Genomic DNA, 19,678 nt, shown 5'->3' on the forward strand with positions numbered 1-19,678 from the left:
TAATTATGTATTGATATATATAGAAAGTTTTAACAAATTTGGATCTTTAATTTTTAATAAATCCTACCTACCCTGCCTTTAAAATGTAAAAAAAAAAAAAAAAAACTAAAAAAAAAAAAAAAAAATCAAGATGTCAAATCATATTTATTTTCTCTCCCCTCTATAAGTATTGTTTTTTATTGAAGAACACAGTTCATGAAATTTCTGAAATCACAAAATGAATCATTAATTAATTTAATATAAGATTATACAGTTTCTTTTATTAAAAAAATATTTGAAACCAAGCAGCTTTGACAATTACATCAGAAAATATCTTTTATAGGGGCAATACTGTTTTGAACGACAGTGAGGTCTAGCCTACGTGTCAGAAAGGTTTAGAACCACTGATGTAGGATATCTACTTACTCACAAAAAGAACATGTATATGACTGATGAAATAGTGTGCAAGGAAGGAACATGGTGCTCGGTCTTGGTTTCAGACTCTTGAGTCCCTGCTGTCAGACTGAATGATTTTTCGCTCGTCTAAAGCTACACCTACATACAGTACAAATACAAAACCTGCACTGCACCACAGCATTTCACAGCACCCTCAGAAACATTATCTCACTGTGAGGTGCTCTGAAGCTCCAGTTCTTTTACAAACCTGATCTATTTAAAGCTGAGAAAGGGAGTTGTTGACATATTAATGCACAATTGTAGATGATTCATATACATTGTCATTATATGAAAACTGGTGTAAATTTCATATTTTGGCTCATAATATACAGTATTGTGTACTGCACTTACGTAAGACTCATTTAAAAAAAAAAAAAGACTCAATATGAAAAAATTGTGATATATGTCAAATTGTCAAACTAAAAATGAAGCAGACTGCTCAGCATAGGCCTCTCGTTTGACAGCTTGGCAGGAATTTATGAAATATGTAAGATTATATGATATATTATAAATATATAAGAGAAATATATATATATATATAATAATATATTTGAAGCACAAAAATGTGTCATCTGTATTATGAAAAAGCATGATGGGCAAACAATGAGTGATCTTTTAAAGAGAGTTGACCATTCAAACTATTTACTTCTCCTCTTTCACTCCTTGCTGTCTACACTAAGTGCTGAAATAAGAAATGGAAAGACCTGACAGGGCAGAGAAATGTCCTTTGGTATAATCAAAACATGTTATGAAGTGGTCTAAAAGTAGCTTTGAAGTCACTTTAGATCATTCAGGATTTTTGTTTTAATATTTGGGTTGTTTAGAATTGTGAAGGCAGAGATGGCTATTTGTGTCGTGGTACGTTTTGCATTAGTCACAATCAAAGGTGCAGTGATTTAAAAAAATCTTTTGAAATAGACCAGTCATCAACTAATTCAGGCAGAATTCTGGTACTCAGTATTTCAGATTATGGACGTGTGGGTGTTATCACTAACTAGTGTGACACCGTTGGCACTTACATAAACTTTTCAAACTAAAAATGGTGTTTGCAGCATCTCAGAGCGGCTTGATTCCAACTCCATCTCTGCTCTGAGTTTGGGTAACTTTAACATGTGACATGCACATTTGGGAATTCAACATGCACCAACCATCTTCCCATACTTAATAATGTGAATTAATAAAAAATAATAAATTAATTTAATACATTTAATAAAATAAAAAAAACTTGAAAGTTTGAAAAAATATGATGTGATATCAAGAAAGTGCCAATGCAATTGATGAGTTAATGTTTTAAGGAGTATAGTGACAATCAATTTAACCCTGATGTTGGAATTTGAATGACCACATGAAAATACACTGCATAACTACGGAGCCCCTAAAGGCACATGGTAATGGAAAAAAATCTAAGATGGGAGGACAAAATATATTTCAATGATTTTGTGTTCGCTAACAAAACCTTTTCATTCCCTCGCAAAACGTTTGCATTCTCGAGAAACTTTGTGTTCACTCACAAAAGAACACAAACCTTTTGCGAGAAAACACAAAGGCATTGAAATATTTTTTATCCCATCTCATATTTTTATCCTTCACCATGTCACTGTAGGGGCTACAGAATGCCGTAAAACTTTATGAACAACTCCATTTTTTTTTTCCATTTTATTCTGTATTGTGTAAAACAAAATTGTAATTAATTTATTTTTACTGGACCTCATGATGGTAAGAAAGAAAAAAGTTAATTGACATTCCTATTCATCCTAGTGTAAGCGTTTGCCCTATTTATAGTCTGCTCTTGGCAACTAATGCCAAGAAAGACCTACCTAGTGTTGTTGAGGCATTCACTGAGTGGATCAATAGAGAGACAGAGAGACATATTTCCTCCTTTCACGCCCTGGAGGACTCAAAGAATGTTACATTAACATCACATTTAATTTAAACGACCAATAAATACTAAACTGCTGGCCACCAAAAACCTCTAGACCATTTATCTTTAGGGGTTCACAGGTTTATGGGTTTAGACTAGGGATGCACTGAAATGAAAATTCTGGGCCGAAACAAACCGAAAATCCTTCTTCTTTTTTTTTTACGAAATGCAGTCATTTTAATGATAATGAATTTAAAAAATACAAGCCAATAAAATAAAATAACCAGAGCGGAGCGCATGTACATAAAGCGGAATATTGTGTGGAGCATCACACAGTGATAACGGCTAGAGCGAGAGTGAAACCTGAGCGCCAAACACTGAGGGGTGAGGCGGCATTTATTTTCGGCTAACATTTTCAGCAGTGTTTGTCTTTCGGCCAGAAAATGCTATTTTCGCGGCCGAACTTTCGGTGCATCCCTAGTTTAGACATCACAACAAGCCTGAAATTAGAAGTCTGAAGTCAGAATAAGGTAATACAAGAGGACCAGAGGATTAAACTGCAGATAAAATGCCATAAATACTTTGAATTTTATCTTGCCAAACAATATTGCAGGGATTATTACATGGTAATTGCATGAAATAATTACAAATAAAGGTTACACTTTGTTTTAAGGTGTCTTTGTTTAATATTAAGGAACTACATGTGTTAAGGGTTAGGATTAGGGTTTGGTTTGGGGTTAGTTGCATGTAATATGCATTTAGTAACTACATGTAACAAATCTAACAATGACACTGTAAAATAAAGGTTTACCAAAATAAATATATTTCCATTTGTTGACATGCAATAAAACATAATAACTCAAAGAAGCATCAAAAAGACCAAAAACTGCTCCTTATAAAAACTATTTTGACATTTTTGCACAACTCTACAGCTCTCCCATTGCTCATCTCTCATATTCAGCTCAACTGCAAACACAAGTGCCTCTGTGCACCATTATCAGTACACAATAGAGCAATAGGCTGAATGGGTAGTTGGAGTGGATTACATTAAATAGAGGACATCATTGAACAGATATGAAACCAGCCCTGTAGAAAGCTGCATTAGGTCCATCGAGCTTCAACTCACATTGAAAGAACGGCTATAGAGTGAGATGAGAGCTGGGTGTGGACTAATAATAAAGAAAAGCATTGTGAATTATTAATCTGCCTATAACCAAACCATAATGAAAACATCATATTGAGATGAGATTTGCATCTAAACTGAGATATTGATTTATTACACACCTTAATAAGTGATAATGTGCTTGACAGCCTCAAGTGACTACAATCAGCATTATATGACCATGGTTGTAATATTTTGCACCAATATTGCACCAATAGTAAATCTTCTATATCCTTAATCATTTGTTAACAATATGTATTCATTATGTCAATGAACTCATTGTTTCTGCCTTTAATTAATTGTTAGCTAACTGCGTGATTTGTATGTACATTTCTGAAATCCATAACTTGGGCACAGTCACCCTGAACAGATCATATAATGAGATTTAATATAGAACATGCATTCAAAATGAATGGATGGAGGTGTATTGATGAAATAAATAAAAATTAAATATGATATTAAGGCCACACAGAGCAAATGTGACTATGAAAATACATCCGTTTGCTTGTTCAACAGCTCTTTAAAAGAAGTAGGTAAATCATTTGTCTATCATGTGCTTCACACAAAGCATCATATTTGACTGTCAAACAAGTAGGCTATTTGACACATTAGTAGAAGTTTCTACTAGTTCAGCTTTCTGAGTTGCTGTTGCATTAGGCTACAATACAAAATCAGTTTCATTTCTTAATGTAGGCTAATACAGAGCTATTGCTGGATGCAGCACCCTCCTGCCAGTCATATAAAACTATAAACGTTTTAAGTGGCTTTTGTAATCTTGGATCAGATTAATATTGCCACAGCATAATCAGGCAGATATGACATTCCTGTATTAGATGATCAAAACGAATAAAGATGCACTGTTGTGATTCGCTCACGACTACTGGAACAAAATCGCCACCTTTTACATGCAAGCTCAACTAAACACGAAATATATGTTTTTTGATCGTTTCATCAACCATCGTCATTAGCTCATTCGTTTTAAATTATTCGCAGTGAATGTGGCGCGTGCTGGAGGATGCTGCAGTTTTATTATCAAACAGTGTTCACACACACATGCTGCCTGAAACGGGACTGCGGTACCTTTGGCCAGCATCGCTCTCAAAAGAACCCATCGTCCGAACAGGCACCGCCGAATTGAGCCAAATTTGCTCGAAGGATTTCCTGGCTTCGGTCTTTCCGTCCGGGTCGATTTCGGACGGCGACTCGGGTTTTTTGGCACCTGCCATTCTTCAGGCTCACAAGTTACTAGCAGGAGAGATGGACGGGTACCGTCAGCGCGAGTTCATGCTTCACTTTACCGCGCGTCGCATCCGTAAATACACCTGCTGTCGGACGCGCGTTTCGCGCTCACGACGTCGATGAGGGTTATCATACGACTGAAGAACTGTAGAGGCGCGTGGAGTCTTTAGTGCTCAATATCGAGATTCTCCAGCCTCAACTGCGCAGGTCCGGCTCAGAAGTGTATCTGTACCGAATCACATTACCACATCAAAACAAGACATCAAGCTTAGCCACACATTTTAATAATGCTGCTGAATAGCATCCTTTCCGGTATGAAATCAATGGAGAGATGAAAGGTGAAGATAATGGACTGTATAAGTTAAGCATTTTTGAGAACAGCATAATCTGCATTAAGAAATGTTATTAAAAGTGAGGTGAGAAAGACATTTTTAAACAAATTCAACTATTTATTCAACTAAACAGGAAATCTACACTGCTACATTTTTTTTCTTTTCTTTTTTTGTAGATTAAATTGCATTTATTCTTTATTGGTAACTAAATATAGGGTGCAAATAAATGTGTAGCAAAAACCTGAGATTTACACTAAAGTATCTTAAATGGGACAGCTGTGTGTTAATTTAAGTTACAGAATGAGCACAGAATACAATTTTCTTAAGAAAACAATGATTCAGCTTGTCGCTAGGCTGTTGTGAATGGTTGCTAGCGTATTGCTATGGTGTACTGTGTAGTTGCTTACTTGCTCAATTTAAAAAAGCCCATACTCAAGTTTCTAAGATAGTCTGGTCTGTAGTTGGTTGCCAAGGAGTTGCTATGCAATTCTTAAAGTGTTTTGAGTAGTGGTTAGCACATTGCTATGGTGTTCTGTGTAGTTTCTACTTGCCAAAGTTAACAGAGCCCATCCTCAAGTTTCTAAGGTATTCTGGTCTGTAGTTGGTTGCCAAGGTGTTGCTATGCACTTGTTAAACTGTTTTGAGTGGTTGTTAGCGCATTGCTATGGTGTTCTGTGTAGTTTCTACTTGCCAAAGTTAATAGAGCCCATCCTCAAGTTTCTAAGGTATTCTGGTCTGTAGTTGGTTGCCAAGGTGTTGCTATGCAATTGTTAAACTGTTTTGAGTGGTTGTTAGCACATTGCTATGGTGTTCTGTGTAGTTGCTAATTGCCAAAGTTAATAGAGCCTATCCATGTTGCAATATATTCTGGTCTCTAGTTGGTTTTCAGGGTGTTGCTATGCAGTTGCCTAAGTCTTCTGGGTGGTTGTTAGTGTGATGCTATGTGGTTTCTATAATGGCTAGGTGGTGTCTAGGATGCTGTAAGGGTTTTATCCCATTTAGTATGCCAAAACATAGTATCACACACATCCTCAACAAGTCAAGTGAAATTATGTTTATTTGTATAGTTGTTGTGAGGTTTACTGATCACACTGAATCAATGAGACATGTTATATAAGCACATTAAGGTCGTTAACCTTTTTATGCAATTGATTCTTCAATTACAGTTCAACACTTGATTTAAAGAACTGTATATTTTTTGTCATCATGACACTCATTATGTGTCCTGTCCTAAAGGCTTACTAATATTCAAATATCTACTGTATATATTGTTCCTCCAGAAACCACACACCTTTTATATAAATTATAACAGCACATGCACTGGAAACCAAACATAAACACGCAGTCATGAAATCTTCAAGAATAGAGAGTACGGCCCACTGCCTGAGTGGGAGTCTCTGTTCTTGTTCAGTCTCTGCACTAAGGATGACAATTACGTAACACTATGAGAACAGTAGACAGGGGATTCCACCAATGAAATATCACAGTGACACCCTGTGGTCAGAGGAAGAGCAATACACATATTTCTCAATCTTCCCTGAGACCGTGTTATTGTTACTGTTCCTGAGAATTATTGATTTTTATGAGCTCAGGAGGTGTGAGAAAAACACTCACTAAGCTGAATCTACTCGACATTCAGACCACCAATCAGATTTTTATTTTAAAGCAACACCAACATTTTTTTTTAGCTAATCAAGTTTACAGTTCACTGCTAAATGTTGTATTCCAATATCATATATTTAAATCATATTTATATTTTTTGATATAAAAATATCCTGAAAACAAGATAAATTTACTTTAAATTGTGTGAAGATGATAAGACCTTTTGGAGAACATGTTTAGAAATAGTTCTATTGGTGTTTTCTCACCATGATAAAACCTTTTGATTTTATGATTTTATGTCAATTGTCCAAACCATTAGCCAATACAGTGCAAAAACGTAATTTACAATATATTATCTATGTCTAACTTTTTTTTTTTGCCATAACATAGGAAAGTTTTCGCCCATTAACATGTAGAGAGACTTAACAATGACCTTGTTAAAACACTACATGATGGAAGCACTACAAACAATGATCTCCTTATGGAGTACTTTATTGTGCTTCATGCACTGCAGTACATGTTACTAGAGTAAATCATGAATTTTACACTGTTTATTTTACACATCTTGTGTGCCTTTTCGTATAACTCCAACATAAAAAAAACCCTCTAATAACCTCTAATTCTTGCTGCAATTCCTTTAATGCTCTAATACTGTACTACATAGCCTAAGTGTCTACACGTATCCCCATTTTATATATTTACCTGTACATACAGTATGTCATACTGCATATGGAAACATGCTACCCTTACAAAAAAATAAGTATACTTCAAGTTCATTTTATTAAGTATACTTATGTAAAGTTAAAGTATATTTTTAAGTATTTATTTTAAGTGTACTGTTTCAATACTAGCCCATTTTTTTGTTTAAAAAGTATACTTTTAAGTTTATACTTTAAGTGAAATAGTAAACTGAGTACACAACTAGTTTACAACAAATTTTTTCGTTTGTACTGGGTATGCAACTATACTACAAGTGAACTTAGGTATACTGATAGTTTACTAGTCAAATACTTGTAGCACATTTTTTAGTTTATGAAAGTACACTCTCAGAAAGTGTGAAGTGTACTCTCAGTAAACTACTAGTTTAGTAGTTTTATACTGCAAGTATAGCCTACTTGTGAGTTTTCTTTAGGTGAACATAACATCATACTTATAGTTTACTATTTATATATTATTTTTGCACTTTAACTATACTACTACTGTATACTACTACTTATACTACAACTACTATTTAGGTATTTATACTTGAAATACAGTGCTATGCATAAGTTTACACACCCATGCTAAAGTTGACTAAAAAGAGGAATAATAAGTTTACACACCCATGCTAAAGTTGACTAAAAAGAGGAATAAACAATCATCTTTTGGAAATTGAACTTAATGCCTTAATTAGCACTGTATATACCTTTTACCGTAGGCTACTTTAACTCTTTCCATTTTAAAAACATTTTACTCTAGCTTCATGCATCCTTTTTTTATCAACACTTGAATGTGGGTAAATTTCATTCAAACAACAACAACAAAAAACTTTTTAAACAAAAAGCTGAAAAAAAATTGCATTTTTGTCATACTATATTATTAATATTCTTCAAAAGCACATTGTTCAGAAATCATATTGGTGCGTAATTAAGATGAAATTACTGTTATGTTTTCGAAAAGAAATGTAAATTATAGATGATAGAAAATAGATGTGGTCTCTGAATTTATGTCAAATAAAACAAGAAAGTCCAGCTGTTGTACCGACTGTCTAAGCTGGTTTGAAAATTTGTATTCACAAATGCACATAATCAGCTGTAAAAATAATAATATTAATAATAATTTGACTGAATAAACTAAATTATCTGATTAAGTAAAAAAAAAAAGCTCCTTAAACTCATTCTATGCTGAAGATTTAATTATAAAATTTATGATTGGGTAATACGTGTGGTATTGTCTTATAAAACACATGTTGTCGACCTATTTATTTCCGGATTATTCTTTTCTGATGTTAATCATAAATTATCCGAAGGCAAGCAAACAAATGTTACACAAAAAAAAAAAAAAAAAAAACACGGCCAAGTCAGAGAATTCACGGCCAATGCATCTGACAGAACAGACCACTAATAACTAAACCATTTCCCCGCTCAGAACAGCAGATGGAAGTCTTGAGTGTAGAGATGATTTCCTGTCATTACACATTAACACGAGGCTGAGAGCTCCAAATTTCTACAGCAGCAGCCTGAATCAATGCGAGAGCCCCACTGGGCACAGTCAGCCAAAACAGCAGCAAACACGCCTGTGAGAGAAAATGCATTTAATGCTCTTCTACAGATATAGCAAAGTATTGGATTCTTCATGCCTTCTGGCATAATATGACATCCTTATCCAGTCCTGATGAAGCATGTGTAAGATGTTCCGGTCTGGTGGGAGAATCAATGCAGAGAAAGCTGATGGATTTTACAGATGGATGATTCAGAATATGCCTCTGTGCACTACACAAGTTCTGCATTACTGCTCTTAATTAAAGGCAAGCAGAGATATAAAAACCAAGACAGAGACAGTCCAGAAGTACAGATCTAAATGAGAGGAAGCATTGCTGGCTGTAATTCTGAGATTTCATGGCGCATTTCACAAGGAAATTGAGCATCCTATTGCAGGAGCACTACAAAAGGAAAAGTGTTAATAGTTGACTTCTAAAAAACAGCTGTGCAGAAAACAATAAACCAAAGAGAATATGTGTACTCACAAAAGAAAGAAACAAAGAAATAAATAATGTACTGTGATACTGATTCCTCTGTTCAATTTTTATTTTTTATTTCTGGGTATAAAATGAGTAATTATAGCCATTCAGCATTACGGTATACTTGAAAGCCAGGCCTAAACTGCAAATATAGAACATTAAAAATATTATAACAACTTTTAATTGTAAAAATTTGAACAAACCTACCATAATAAATGTCACTTTTGGCTGTGCCTTTTAAATAGTGTTTTTGGTGATGTTCCTTTCTCAGCAACAGATAGCTTGATCATAACAGCCAAAGGATGTGGGGAAAAGACATAGCTACTTCAGAAATAAAAAAAAATGGACGCAGCATTAATTGTGTTAATAATTTTTTTTACTTTTAAACAGGAAATATTATTTACAGACATTAACACCAGTCCTTATAAGAACTCTTTAGTATTTAAAATGGGTAGAAAACAACACCTATAGGAGAATGAATGGATACAAACTGATCTTAAATGTAATATTAAACAGCCGTGTTATTACTGAACGTTATTTTAGTAGGGAAATGTCTTATTGCTATGCAGTCATCACAATATTCCAAAAAATAGAGATGAGATTTCTTGGCTAATCTCTTAATAGGCTGTCATTTTTCAGTAAGGGGGATTGAATAATTAATCAGGGAGTTGATATTGTACTGTTGTCTTTGTGCAGTGATTTGAAATGAACACGTACACAATCAGAGAAGGACTGTCTCACTGCTACATTGATCACAAACAAGGCAGACGGCCTGTTTAAACAGAGATAACAGATATCATAGTGGTTCTCACTAATATAAGTTGTCATGGCCACAACACACACTCAGTGGCCATAATATTGTTTATTCATGGTCATGAAATGTGATGTACACACCACCCTTAAACAAACAGTCACCCAAACATTAAAAATTCTGTCATCATTTTCTCATCCTCATGTCATTCCAAACCTGCCTGATTTTCTTTGTGGAACTTAATAGATATATTATGAGAAACAGCAAATCTGTTGCTTGAATTGTTTCTTAAAAAACTGACATGCAATATGATGATCCAACTTAATATGTTCCAGAAACTAGATTATATACAAACATAAAATCATCTGTTGGCACTGTGTAATATGAGACTGCAGTATAACATGAGATTAAATGCAAGTGGTTTTATTCTCTAGTCTTGGGGAAATTACTCAGGCTCTAATGAGAGGATTGAAATCTCCACCTCCACTAAGCAGCATGTCTCCCATTCCACTGAATGGCTCTTGGCTAACCTCTAAGACATCTCTTCACACTCGCTGAGCCATGTGACACACACATACACAAATGTTCTCGCGCTTTTTGCTCTCTCTTTCACTGCCTTCATTAAAACAGCTTATCACATTCGACAGCCAGGGCTTCAACAATGGCAGCTAATTTAATTGTCAAGCCAGAGGTCTCATTTGCAGCACTACCACAATCTTTTATTTGGAGAAGTGTGTCAACATATCAGAATGGATCCTTAGGAAAACAAACTGATGCTTGCATTTATAAATAAAGTTTTTTCTATCTCCAGGTTTTGACAAGAGGCGTTGTCTGTTTACTATCAAAATCCAGGTGGACATAATACAACAAGCTATATTTTAACATTATCTTGAAAAGCATGTGATTGGTGCTTGTCAGTGCACATGTTGATACCATGCAATTGTTGCCAGGTTGTTGCTATGCAGTTGCTAAGGTTTTCTGAATGGTTCCTAACATGTTGCGGCGCGGCAAGGGTGTTGCTGTGCTTGACATTTAGTCATAGATTATTGTCAGGAAACAAACCTACATTTGCCACACTGATAAGAACATTCTGGGCATACAAAGTTGATTTACATGACGAAGAACTTCAGTGAATGCAGTTCAACGCAGCCGGTGGCTTTTGTGAAAGACGGATATTCTGACAATAAATGGCAGTCGCCCATTCACTGTGATGCAGAGGCCACTTTGGCCTTTAGTCTAGACTGCATAGGAGGAACAGCCCTAAAGCACATTCACCTTTCATACTCATGCCAGCACAGGCTCAGATTAGCACAAAACACCTCCACACTGATGCTGTCAGATTGACGTCATTTAATGATTTTATATCCAATCTTGCTAGTTGATATAGATATAGACAATGCTTTGTGACAAATCCAACAAGTAGCTGTTGTGCTCATGGGCTTTTTGGAATTAGTTTGATGCAATATTATGAAATAAGGTACTTCAAGCTGCTAGTTTAGCCAGAAAGTTTATCCATCATCAGTTTAGACTAACAAACAGCATAATGCCCACAAAACAAGCCTTTATTGAGACCATTTGACATCAGTTATGTGAATGAAAATTCATTCTTAAGTGAATACACCACACACACATACATGTCTATATTACTAACAGGGGACTATCACTCTACACTGGCCAAGAGGGGACTAGTGTTTCTGGTCATTTTGAAGAAACAAAAATGACATACAAAATTTTCTTTTAAGGTTTTTTATCATAATATAACTTTAAATATGGATTTTTTTTATATATTTTTTTAATGTTTTTTTTTTAAACATGCCAAGAGGGGACCTGCAACTCTGACCGATGTCTAACTATTCAACAGGGGACTTCCATAGCCTGCAATGGAAATGTGTGTGTGTGAAGAGTGAAGTGAACTGGCGTAAAGTCTGTCTTCATTATGTAACATATAATGTTCACACAGGCATCAGAGATCACAATATGCACACACACACACACACACACACTTAAATATGTGGTTTACGGGGACTCTCCATAGGCGTAATGGTTTTTTTATACTGTACAAACTGTATATTATATCCCCTTACATTAAAGGTTACACTATTACACTATTATAGGTTACCTTACACTATAATATGTTATAGGTTACTAATTGAAGAGTTCAGATGCAAAAGCCTCTAAGTGCCATCTGAAATTTTCTTCTAGAATGATCACTTTTATCAAGCTTGTATACAGTGTGGAAAATAAGTATTTGAACACCCTGCTATTTTGCAAGTTCTCCCACTTGGAAATCATGGAGGGGTCTGAAATTGTCATCATAGGTGCATGTCCACTGTGGGAGACATAATCTAAAAAAAAAAAATCCAGAAATCACAATGTATGATTTTTTAACTGTTTATTTGTATGATACAGCTGCAAATAAGTATTTGAACATCTGTCTATCAGCTAGAATTCTGACCCTCAAAGACCTGTTAGTCTGCCATTAAAATGTCCACCTCCACTCCATTTATTATCCTAAATTAGATGCAACTGTTTGAGGTCGTTAGCTGCATAAAGACACCTGTCCACCCCATACAATCAGTAAGAATCCAACTACTAACATGGCCAAGACCAAAGAGCTGTCCAAAGACACTAGAGACAAAATTGTACACCTCCACAAGGCTGGAAAGGGCTACGGGGAAATTGCCAAGCAGCTTGGTGAAAAAAGGTCCACTGTTGGAGCAATCATTAGAAAATGGAAGAAGCTAAATATGACTGTCAATCTCCCTCGGACTGGGGCTCCATGCAAGATCTCACCTCGTGGGGTCTCAATGATCCTAAGAAAGGTGAGAAATCAGCCCAGAACTACACGGGAGGAGCTGGTCAATGACCTGAAAAGAGCTGGGACCACTGTTTCCAAGGTTACTGTTGGTAATACACTAAGACGTCATGGTTTGAAATCATGCATGGCACGGAAGGTTCCCCTGCTTAAACCAGCACATGTCAAGGCCCGTCTTAAGTTTGCCAATGACCATTTGGATGATCCAGAGGAGTCATGGGAGAAAGTCATGTGGTCAGATGAGACCAAAATAGAACTTTTTGGTCATAATTCCACTAAACGTGTTTGGAGGAAGAAGAATGATGAGTACCATCCCAAGAACACCATCCCTACTGTGAAGCATGGGGGTGGTAGCATCATGCTTTGGGGGTGTTTTTCTGCACATGGGACAGGGCGACTGCACTGTATTAAGGAGAGGATGACCGGGGCCATGTATTGCGAGATTTTGGGGACAACCTCCTTCCCTCAGTTAGAGCATTGAAGATGGGTCGAGGCTGGGTCTTCCAACATGACAATGACCCGAAGCACACAGCCAGGATAACCAAGGAGTGGCTCTGTAAGAAGCATATCAAGGTTCTGGCGTGGCCTAGCCAGTCTCCAGACCTAAACCCAATAGAGAATCTTTGGAGGGAGCTCAAACTCCGTGTTTCTCAGCGACAGCCCAGAAACCTGACTGATCTAGAGAAGATCTGTGTGGAGGAGTGGGCCAAAATCCCTCCTGCAGTGTGTGCAAACCTGGTGAAAAACTACAGGAAACGTTTGACCTCTGTAATTGCAAACAAAGGCTACTGTACCAAATATTAACATTGATTTTCTCAGGTGTTCAAATACTTATTTGCAGCTGTATCATACAAATAAATAGTTAAAAAATCATATATTGTGATTTCTGGATTTTTTTTTTTTTTTTGATTATGTCTCTCACAGTGGACATGCACCTACGATGACAATTTCAGACCCCTCTATGATTTCTAAGTGGGAGAACTTGCAAAATAGCAGGGTGTTCAAATACTTATTTTACTCACTGTATTTAAGTTCAGTAATTTCACTTAAATGACAATTAATAGGTCATTTTCATTGCCATTTAAGTGAAATTACTGAACTTAAATATACAAGCTTGATAAAAATGATCATTCTAGAAGAAAATTTCAGATGGCACTTAGAGGCTTTTGCATCTGAACTCTTCAGTTATCCCCTTACACCAATTATTAATACTCATTATATACATTTGTGTCCTCATAAACCAGATATACAACACACACACACACACACACACGATTTATGAGGACTTTCCATAGACATAATGAGTTATACTGTACAAACTATATATTCTATCCCCTAACCCTAACCCTAAACACAACCCTCAGAGTAAACTTGTATTTATGTATTAGTACTATGTATTTTTACATTTTCAAAAAACATCATTTAGTATAATTTATAAGCTGTTTATAAATCAAATGATCAAAATGATCATAAATCAAAATGTCCCCACAAGGTCAAACATTTCTAATATTACTATCTTTGTGAGGACACACAACACTGCTTTTGCTGCTGTTGATGAGGATACAATAGCTTCCACTGACACAACCACAAAAAGGTGAGATTGATATGATTGACTGGAGCAAACTACTGCTGATGCTCTGTACTGTCATTTTGGCATGAGAAAATGTCCTCTGTCCTCTTCAACTCCCACACAATATATAGACGCATATATACATACACATGTACTGTGAAAACATGGGAGTTGGGATGGACAGAAACTGAAATGGAGGGAACAGTAATGCAACTGAGAGAGAAAAGCAAAATGGTCAGAGGAAAGGACCTCTGGGCAACCTTAGAGATAATCACAGGACTTACAAGCACACGCATACACACAAACAGCCTTAATTTCAGAACAGACACAAGCACACTTTCCCACACACAATCTCATAATTGAAATGACAGCAGCATGTGGAGATTCCCGACATCACACCACGTTAAAGCATTAGCCAATGACTCAAGTGCGCTCTCACACACACACACACACACACACACACACACACACACACACACACACACACACACACACACACTGTAATCTCTAATGATCAAGGATGATCAGCACCAAACTGTTCTGTTGCACAGACAGCATGAGCTGAACTACAGTGTGAAACATTTTAGTGTGAATTTACCATCTTCCTTCTAACTAGTTACAGTTCTTTCACTTTTGCATAGTAGTTCATAACAATTAACTGACAACTGACAGGGGAAAATTTAATTAAACAAGGGATAATGTCAAGGGATAATAACAGTCAAATGTTTAAGGACATGTACATTATGACTACTTTCAAAATAAAATAAAAATGGCATGAATTGTTCAATTGAACTGTACTTGTAGAGACTTGCATAGAGACAAAATGACAGGGAACAAAAAACAAATAAAAAATGGAGCCTTGATGAGCATAAGAGGCTTCTTTCAAAACCATTAATTCTTACCAACCCCAAACTTTTGGAGTCTGCAACTGAATGTTCATCAAGACTGCATTTATTTGACCAAAAATACAGTAAAAACAGTAACATATACATTTACAGGGGCTGGTCATATAATTAGAATATCATCAAAAAGTTGATTTATTTAAGTAATTCCATTAAAAAAGTGAAACTTGTATATTATATAGACTCATTACATGTAAAGTGAGATATCTCAAGCCTTTATTTGTTATAATTTTGATGATTATAGCTTACAGCTTGTGAAAACCACAAAATCAAAATCTCAGAAAATTAGAATATTACATGAAATCACACAGTAATTACACAGTAATCCCATGGTCATTGAACCAGGTTTTGGTTATTTTGGCAGTGTGGGCAGGTGCAAATCCTGCTGGAAAATGAAGGAAGCATCTCCATAAAGCTTGTCTGCTGAAGGAAGCATTAAGTGCTCTGAAAATGTCCAGGTAGACGGCTGCGTTGAGTGGACAGCACAGTGGACCAACACCAGCCGATGACATGGCTCCCCAAACCAACACAGACTGTGGAAACTTCACACTGGACTTCAAGCATCTTGGATTGTGTGCCTCTCCATACTTCCTCCAGACTCTGGGACCTTGGTTTCCAAATGAGATGCAAAATTTGCTCTCATCAGAAAAGAGGACTTTGGTCCACTGTGCTTTATTAAATCCAGAGTCAACGCAGCCGTCTACCAGGACATTTTCAGTCACATTTTCATCTTCACTTCATGCTTCCTTCATTTTCCAGCAGGATTTGCACCTGCCCACACTGCCAAAAGAACCAAAACCTGGTTCAATGACCATGTTATCACTGTGTAATTACTGTGTGATTTCATGTAATATTCTAATTTTCTGAGATTTTGATTTTGTGGTTTTCACAAGCTGTAAGCCATAATCATCAAAATTATAACAAATAAAGGCTTGAGATATCTCACTTTGCATGTAATGAGTCTATATAATATACAAGTTTCACTTTTTTAACGGAATTACTGAAATAAATCAACTTTTTGATGATATTCTAATTATATGACCAGCACATATAAGATATTATAATATATTTAACCAAAAAAAAGCCAAAATGGAAAAGCCATGGGTGACAAACTAAGTACACCCTATTATTCAATTGCTTGTAGAGACACTTTTAGCAACAATAAGTTGAAGGAGTCATTTTCTGTATGGCAGTATTGGTCTCTCACATCGTTCTGGAGGAATTTTGGCCCGCTCTTCTTTACAACGACGCTTCCGTTCATTGAGGTTTGCGGGCATTGGTTTATACACAGCTCTCTGAAGATCCCGCCACAGCATTTCAGTCAGGTTGAGATCTGGACTTTGACTGGACCAGTGCAACACCTTCATTCTTTTCTTTTTCAGTCATTCTGTTGCAGATTCGCTTGGGATCACTGTCCTGTTGAATGACCCAATTTCGGCCAAGCTTTAGCTGTCGGACAGATGGCCTCACATTTGACTCTATAATACTTTGGTGTATTGAGGAGTTCATGGTCAACTCAATGAATGTAAGGGGCCCAGGTCCTGTGGCTGCAAAACAAGCCAAAAATCATCAACCTTCCATCAGCGGTATGAGGTGTTTTTGCTGATTATGCTGTGTTTAGTTTTCGCCTAACTTGGCGCTGTGCATTATGGCCATCATCTCTACTTTGTCTGTCTGTCCAGAGGATTGTTCCAGAAGTCTTGAGGTTTATTAAGATGCAACTTAACAGATGCAAACCTAAGCCATGCTGCCATGTTCTTTTTAGAGAGAAAAAGCTTCTACCTGTAGTTCTTGAGGTGTTGTTTTGCGATTTCTTTGAGCATTGCACGGTCTGACCTTAAGGTAAATTTGCTGGGACGTCCACGCCTGGGAAGATTGGCAACTGTCTTTTCCACTTGTGAATAATCTTCCTTACAGTAGAATCATGGACTTCAAATTGTTTGGAAAATGGCCATATAACACTTCCCAGACTGGTGGCAGCAATAATTGCTTTTCTAAGATCATTACTGATGTCTTTCCTCCTTGGCATTGTGTTAACACACACCTGAAGGCTCCAGACCAGCAAACTGCCCAAATTTCTGCTTTTATAGAGGCAATCACACTTGCTAATGATCAATTAATCAAAATCACTTACCCTCTTAATTCCTGGAAGCAGTACGGGTGTACTTAGTTTGTCACTCATGACTTTTCCATTTTGGCCTTGTTTTTGTTAAATAAATAATGACACTGTGTAATGTGCCATGTGTTATTATTCATCTGAGGTTGTATTAACCTAATTTTAAGACCTGCCAAGGACCAGATTATTATGTCCTGATACATAAAACCATAGCATTCAATATGGTGTCCTTTCTTTTTCACATGCCTGTATATATAAAGTATAAGTATCTTAACAAATGCTGAGAATACAGAGAGGACATGCGAGTAAAAGAAGTCGAATCAGTGATGGCATAAGTCCATGATTGCAGCGCTCACATTGCAGGATATTGCTTTCTGTGTGCTTCATTTCTAAGAGCTTGAGTCACAGTTAAGCTTTAGTGTGAAGATAAATTATGTAGTGTTCTCGTTACATTGACTTGGCCTGGCCTGGCCTGAAAAAGAAACTTAGAAAGGGAAAAGTTTGAAGTCAGCAGTCTCCCCTGAGACACATGGACCACTTACAACCTGCCAGAGAGGGCTCAAATAATAGTGTGCAACCATTGCCATAAGCACTGTAAGACAATTAAACCAAGCCAGTGAATCTTATAATGTGACTACATGCTTTGACTAGCTGAGATATGCAACAGAACGAAGGAGTAATACAAGAACAGAAGCTGGATTTCAAAAAAACAGATCAATGATTTGTGGCTTGCGCCACAGAGGGATAATAGAGCACAATTTTCACACACCAGAGGGAAAACGAAGAATACACCAAGAAAACCACAGCAGACTCAGAGCAGCCATGATGTCTGTTATTGTTAGCTAAATGATGCAGAAATAACGTATTTCTTGTGTAAACAATTGTAAAAAAAACATTTAAAGAAACAGAAATCCCACTCAATGCCCAAGGATGATAAAGTTTTCTTGAAAACATAAAGGTTCCCCTGAATGTCACCTCTGCGTTTTTCTGTATGCATGTTTAGAAACAGCTCACAGCTATTTAAATAAGTTACAATGGCTCTCTTATACGCAGGCAGTCTTGACTGTACTGTATGTTACGGCCTTGAATCCATCACAAAGCGTTGAGTCATTGAGCAAGAGAAACATGTACAGTGTTTCTTCAGCCCTGCATTTCAGCCTCTATTTAACTTCAGCACCACAGTGAAGGACAGCTCCCCATAACCCAAAAAACACACACTTCATGTTATTCTCACACAAACGCAAACTTTTACACTCATTATATATGTCCATAAAGCAAACATAGAACATATACACCAAATGTACAATTTGCTAAGATGCATTTTATATCTGATATTATATGACAGTTAAATCCAGTCCACTGGTTTGTCAGTCCACTAGTTTGATTGTACACTTGCAGGTGTGGTATTGATATAATGAATCATGAAACAATATCTAGAATGCAGTCTCTTTTTTAACACACACACACACACAGAAAACTTAACGTAAAAATGTGCTGCATGTGGAAGCATCTAAATGTTTATGTATGTATTTATTTATCATTTCTAGTTTAAGTTAAAATACAAATTATTTAATTATATTTATTATTTAAAGGTGGCGAGAAAAACCCGAGAAAAACCCTATATGTGGACAGCAATACCAGTGTACTGTAAATGTGGGCCTTATGAAAGCTTTATGAATTCATAAAGTACACCTCCTGAGAGTGAGCCACTGAGGACACACAGTATGAAGTTACCTGTCATCATTCTGAAATGATTGATCTCCGAGCAGCAGATCTCTAAAGCGGTATCGTGGAGGTAGAGGAGGAACCTCAGAGTCCACATCGGCCATTTTCAGGGTGGAAATGTCCAGAATAACACCAGTATTACTGCTGTTATTTCTCTGAACAGTCTCCGTAGGCAACCTGAAGAAACAGACGTAAATCGTAAATATATGATATAGTATACATTATGCATGTATACACAATGTATTATTCATTAATAGTTTCAGGACTACAACTAATCAGTTGTGAGATTGTGGACACAGTTTGCATGTTTAGCATGTTTACCTGTCAGCAGCGGAGGATGAGCATCGTGGCGGAGTCATGCTTGGCTCTGACAATATGGAGAGAAATGATAAGGATTACTGCTAATGTCACATGCATAAACATAAAATGAATCCATGCTGTTGTAGGCT

At 36.4% G+C, this 19,678-nt stretch overlaps 1 protein-coding gene across 15 annotated transcripts in view; it reads right to left on the reverse strand.

The window, feature by feature from the left end:
* The window catches only part of kcnt1b (potassium sodium-activated channel subfamily T member 1b), a 91,758-nt gene extending 72,379 nt beyond the window's left edge, over positions 1-19,379 (reverse strand). For 3 of the 15 annotated variants that reach the window (XM_084114418.1, XM_084114416.1, XM_084114408.1), the window contains exon 1: positions 19,239-19,376. In XM_084114418.1, the coding sequence (XP_083970544.1) occupies positions 19,239-19,333 (95 nt within the window). In that variant the 5' untranslated portion in view covers positions 19,334-19,376. Of the gene's footprint in view, positions 1-4,538; positions 5,111-19,238 lie in introns of those variants that run through there. The other 12 variants (XM_084114420.1, XM_084114414.1, XM_084114417.1 and 9 more) reach the window with 7 other exon arrangements.
* Positions 19,380-19,678: the final 299 nt, after the last annotated feature.

Source organism: Abramis brama, assembly GCF_963993115.1.
Source record: "Abramis brama genome assembly, chromosome: 5".
In the NCBI taxonomy this organism is placed as follows: domain Eukaryota; kingdom Metazoa; phylum Chordata; class Actinopteri; order Cypriniformes; family Leuciscidae; genus Abramis; species Abramis brama.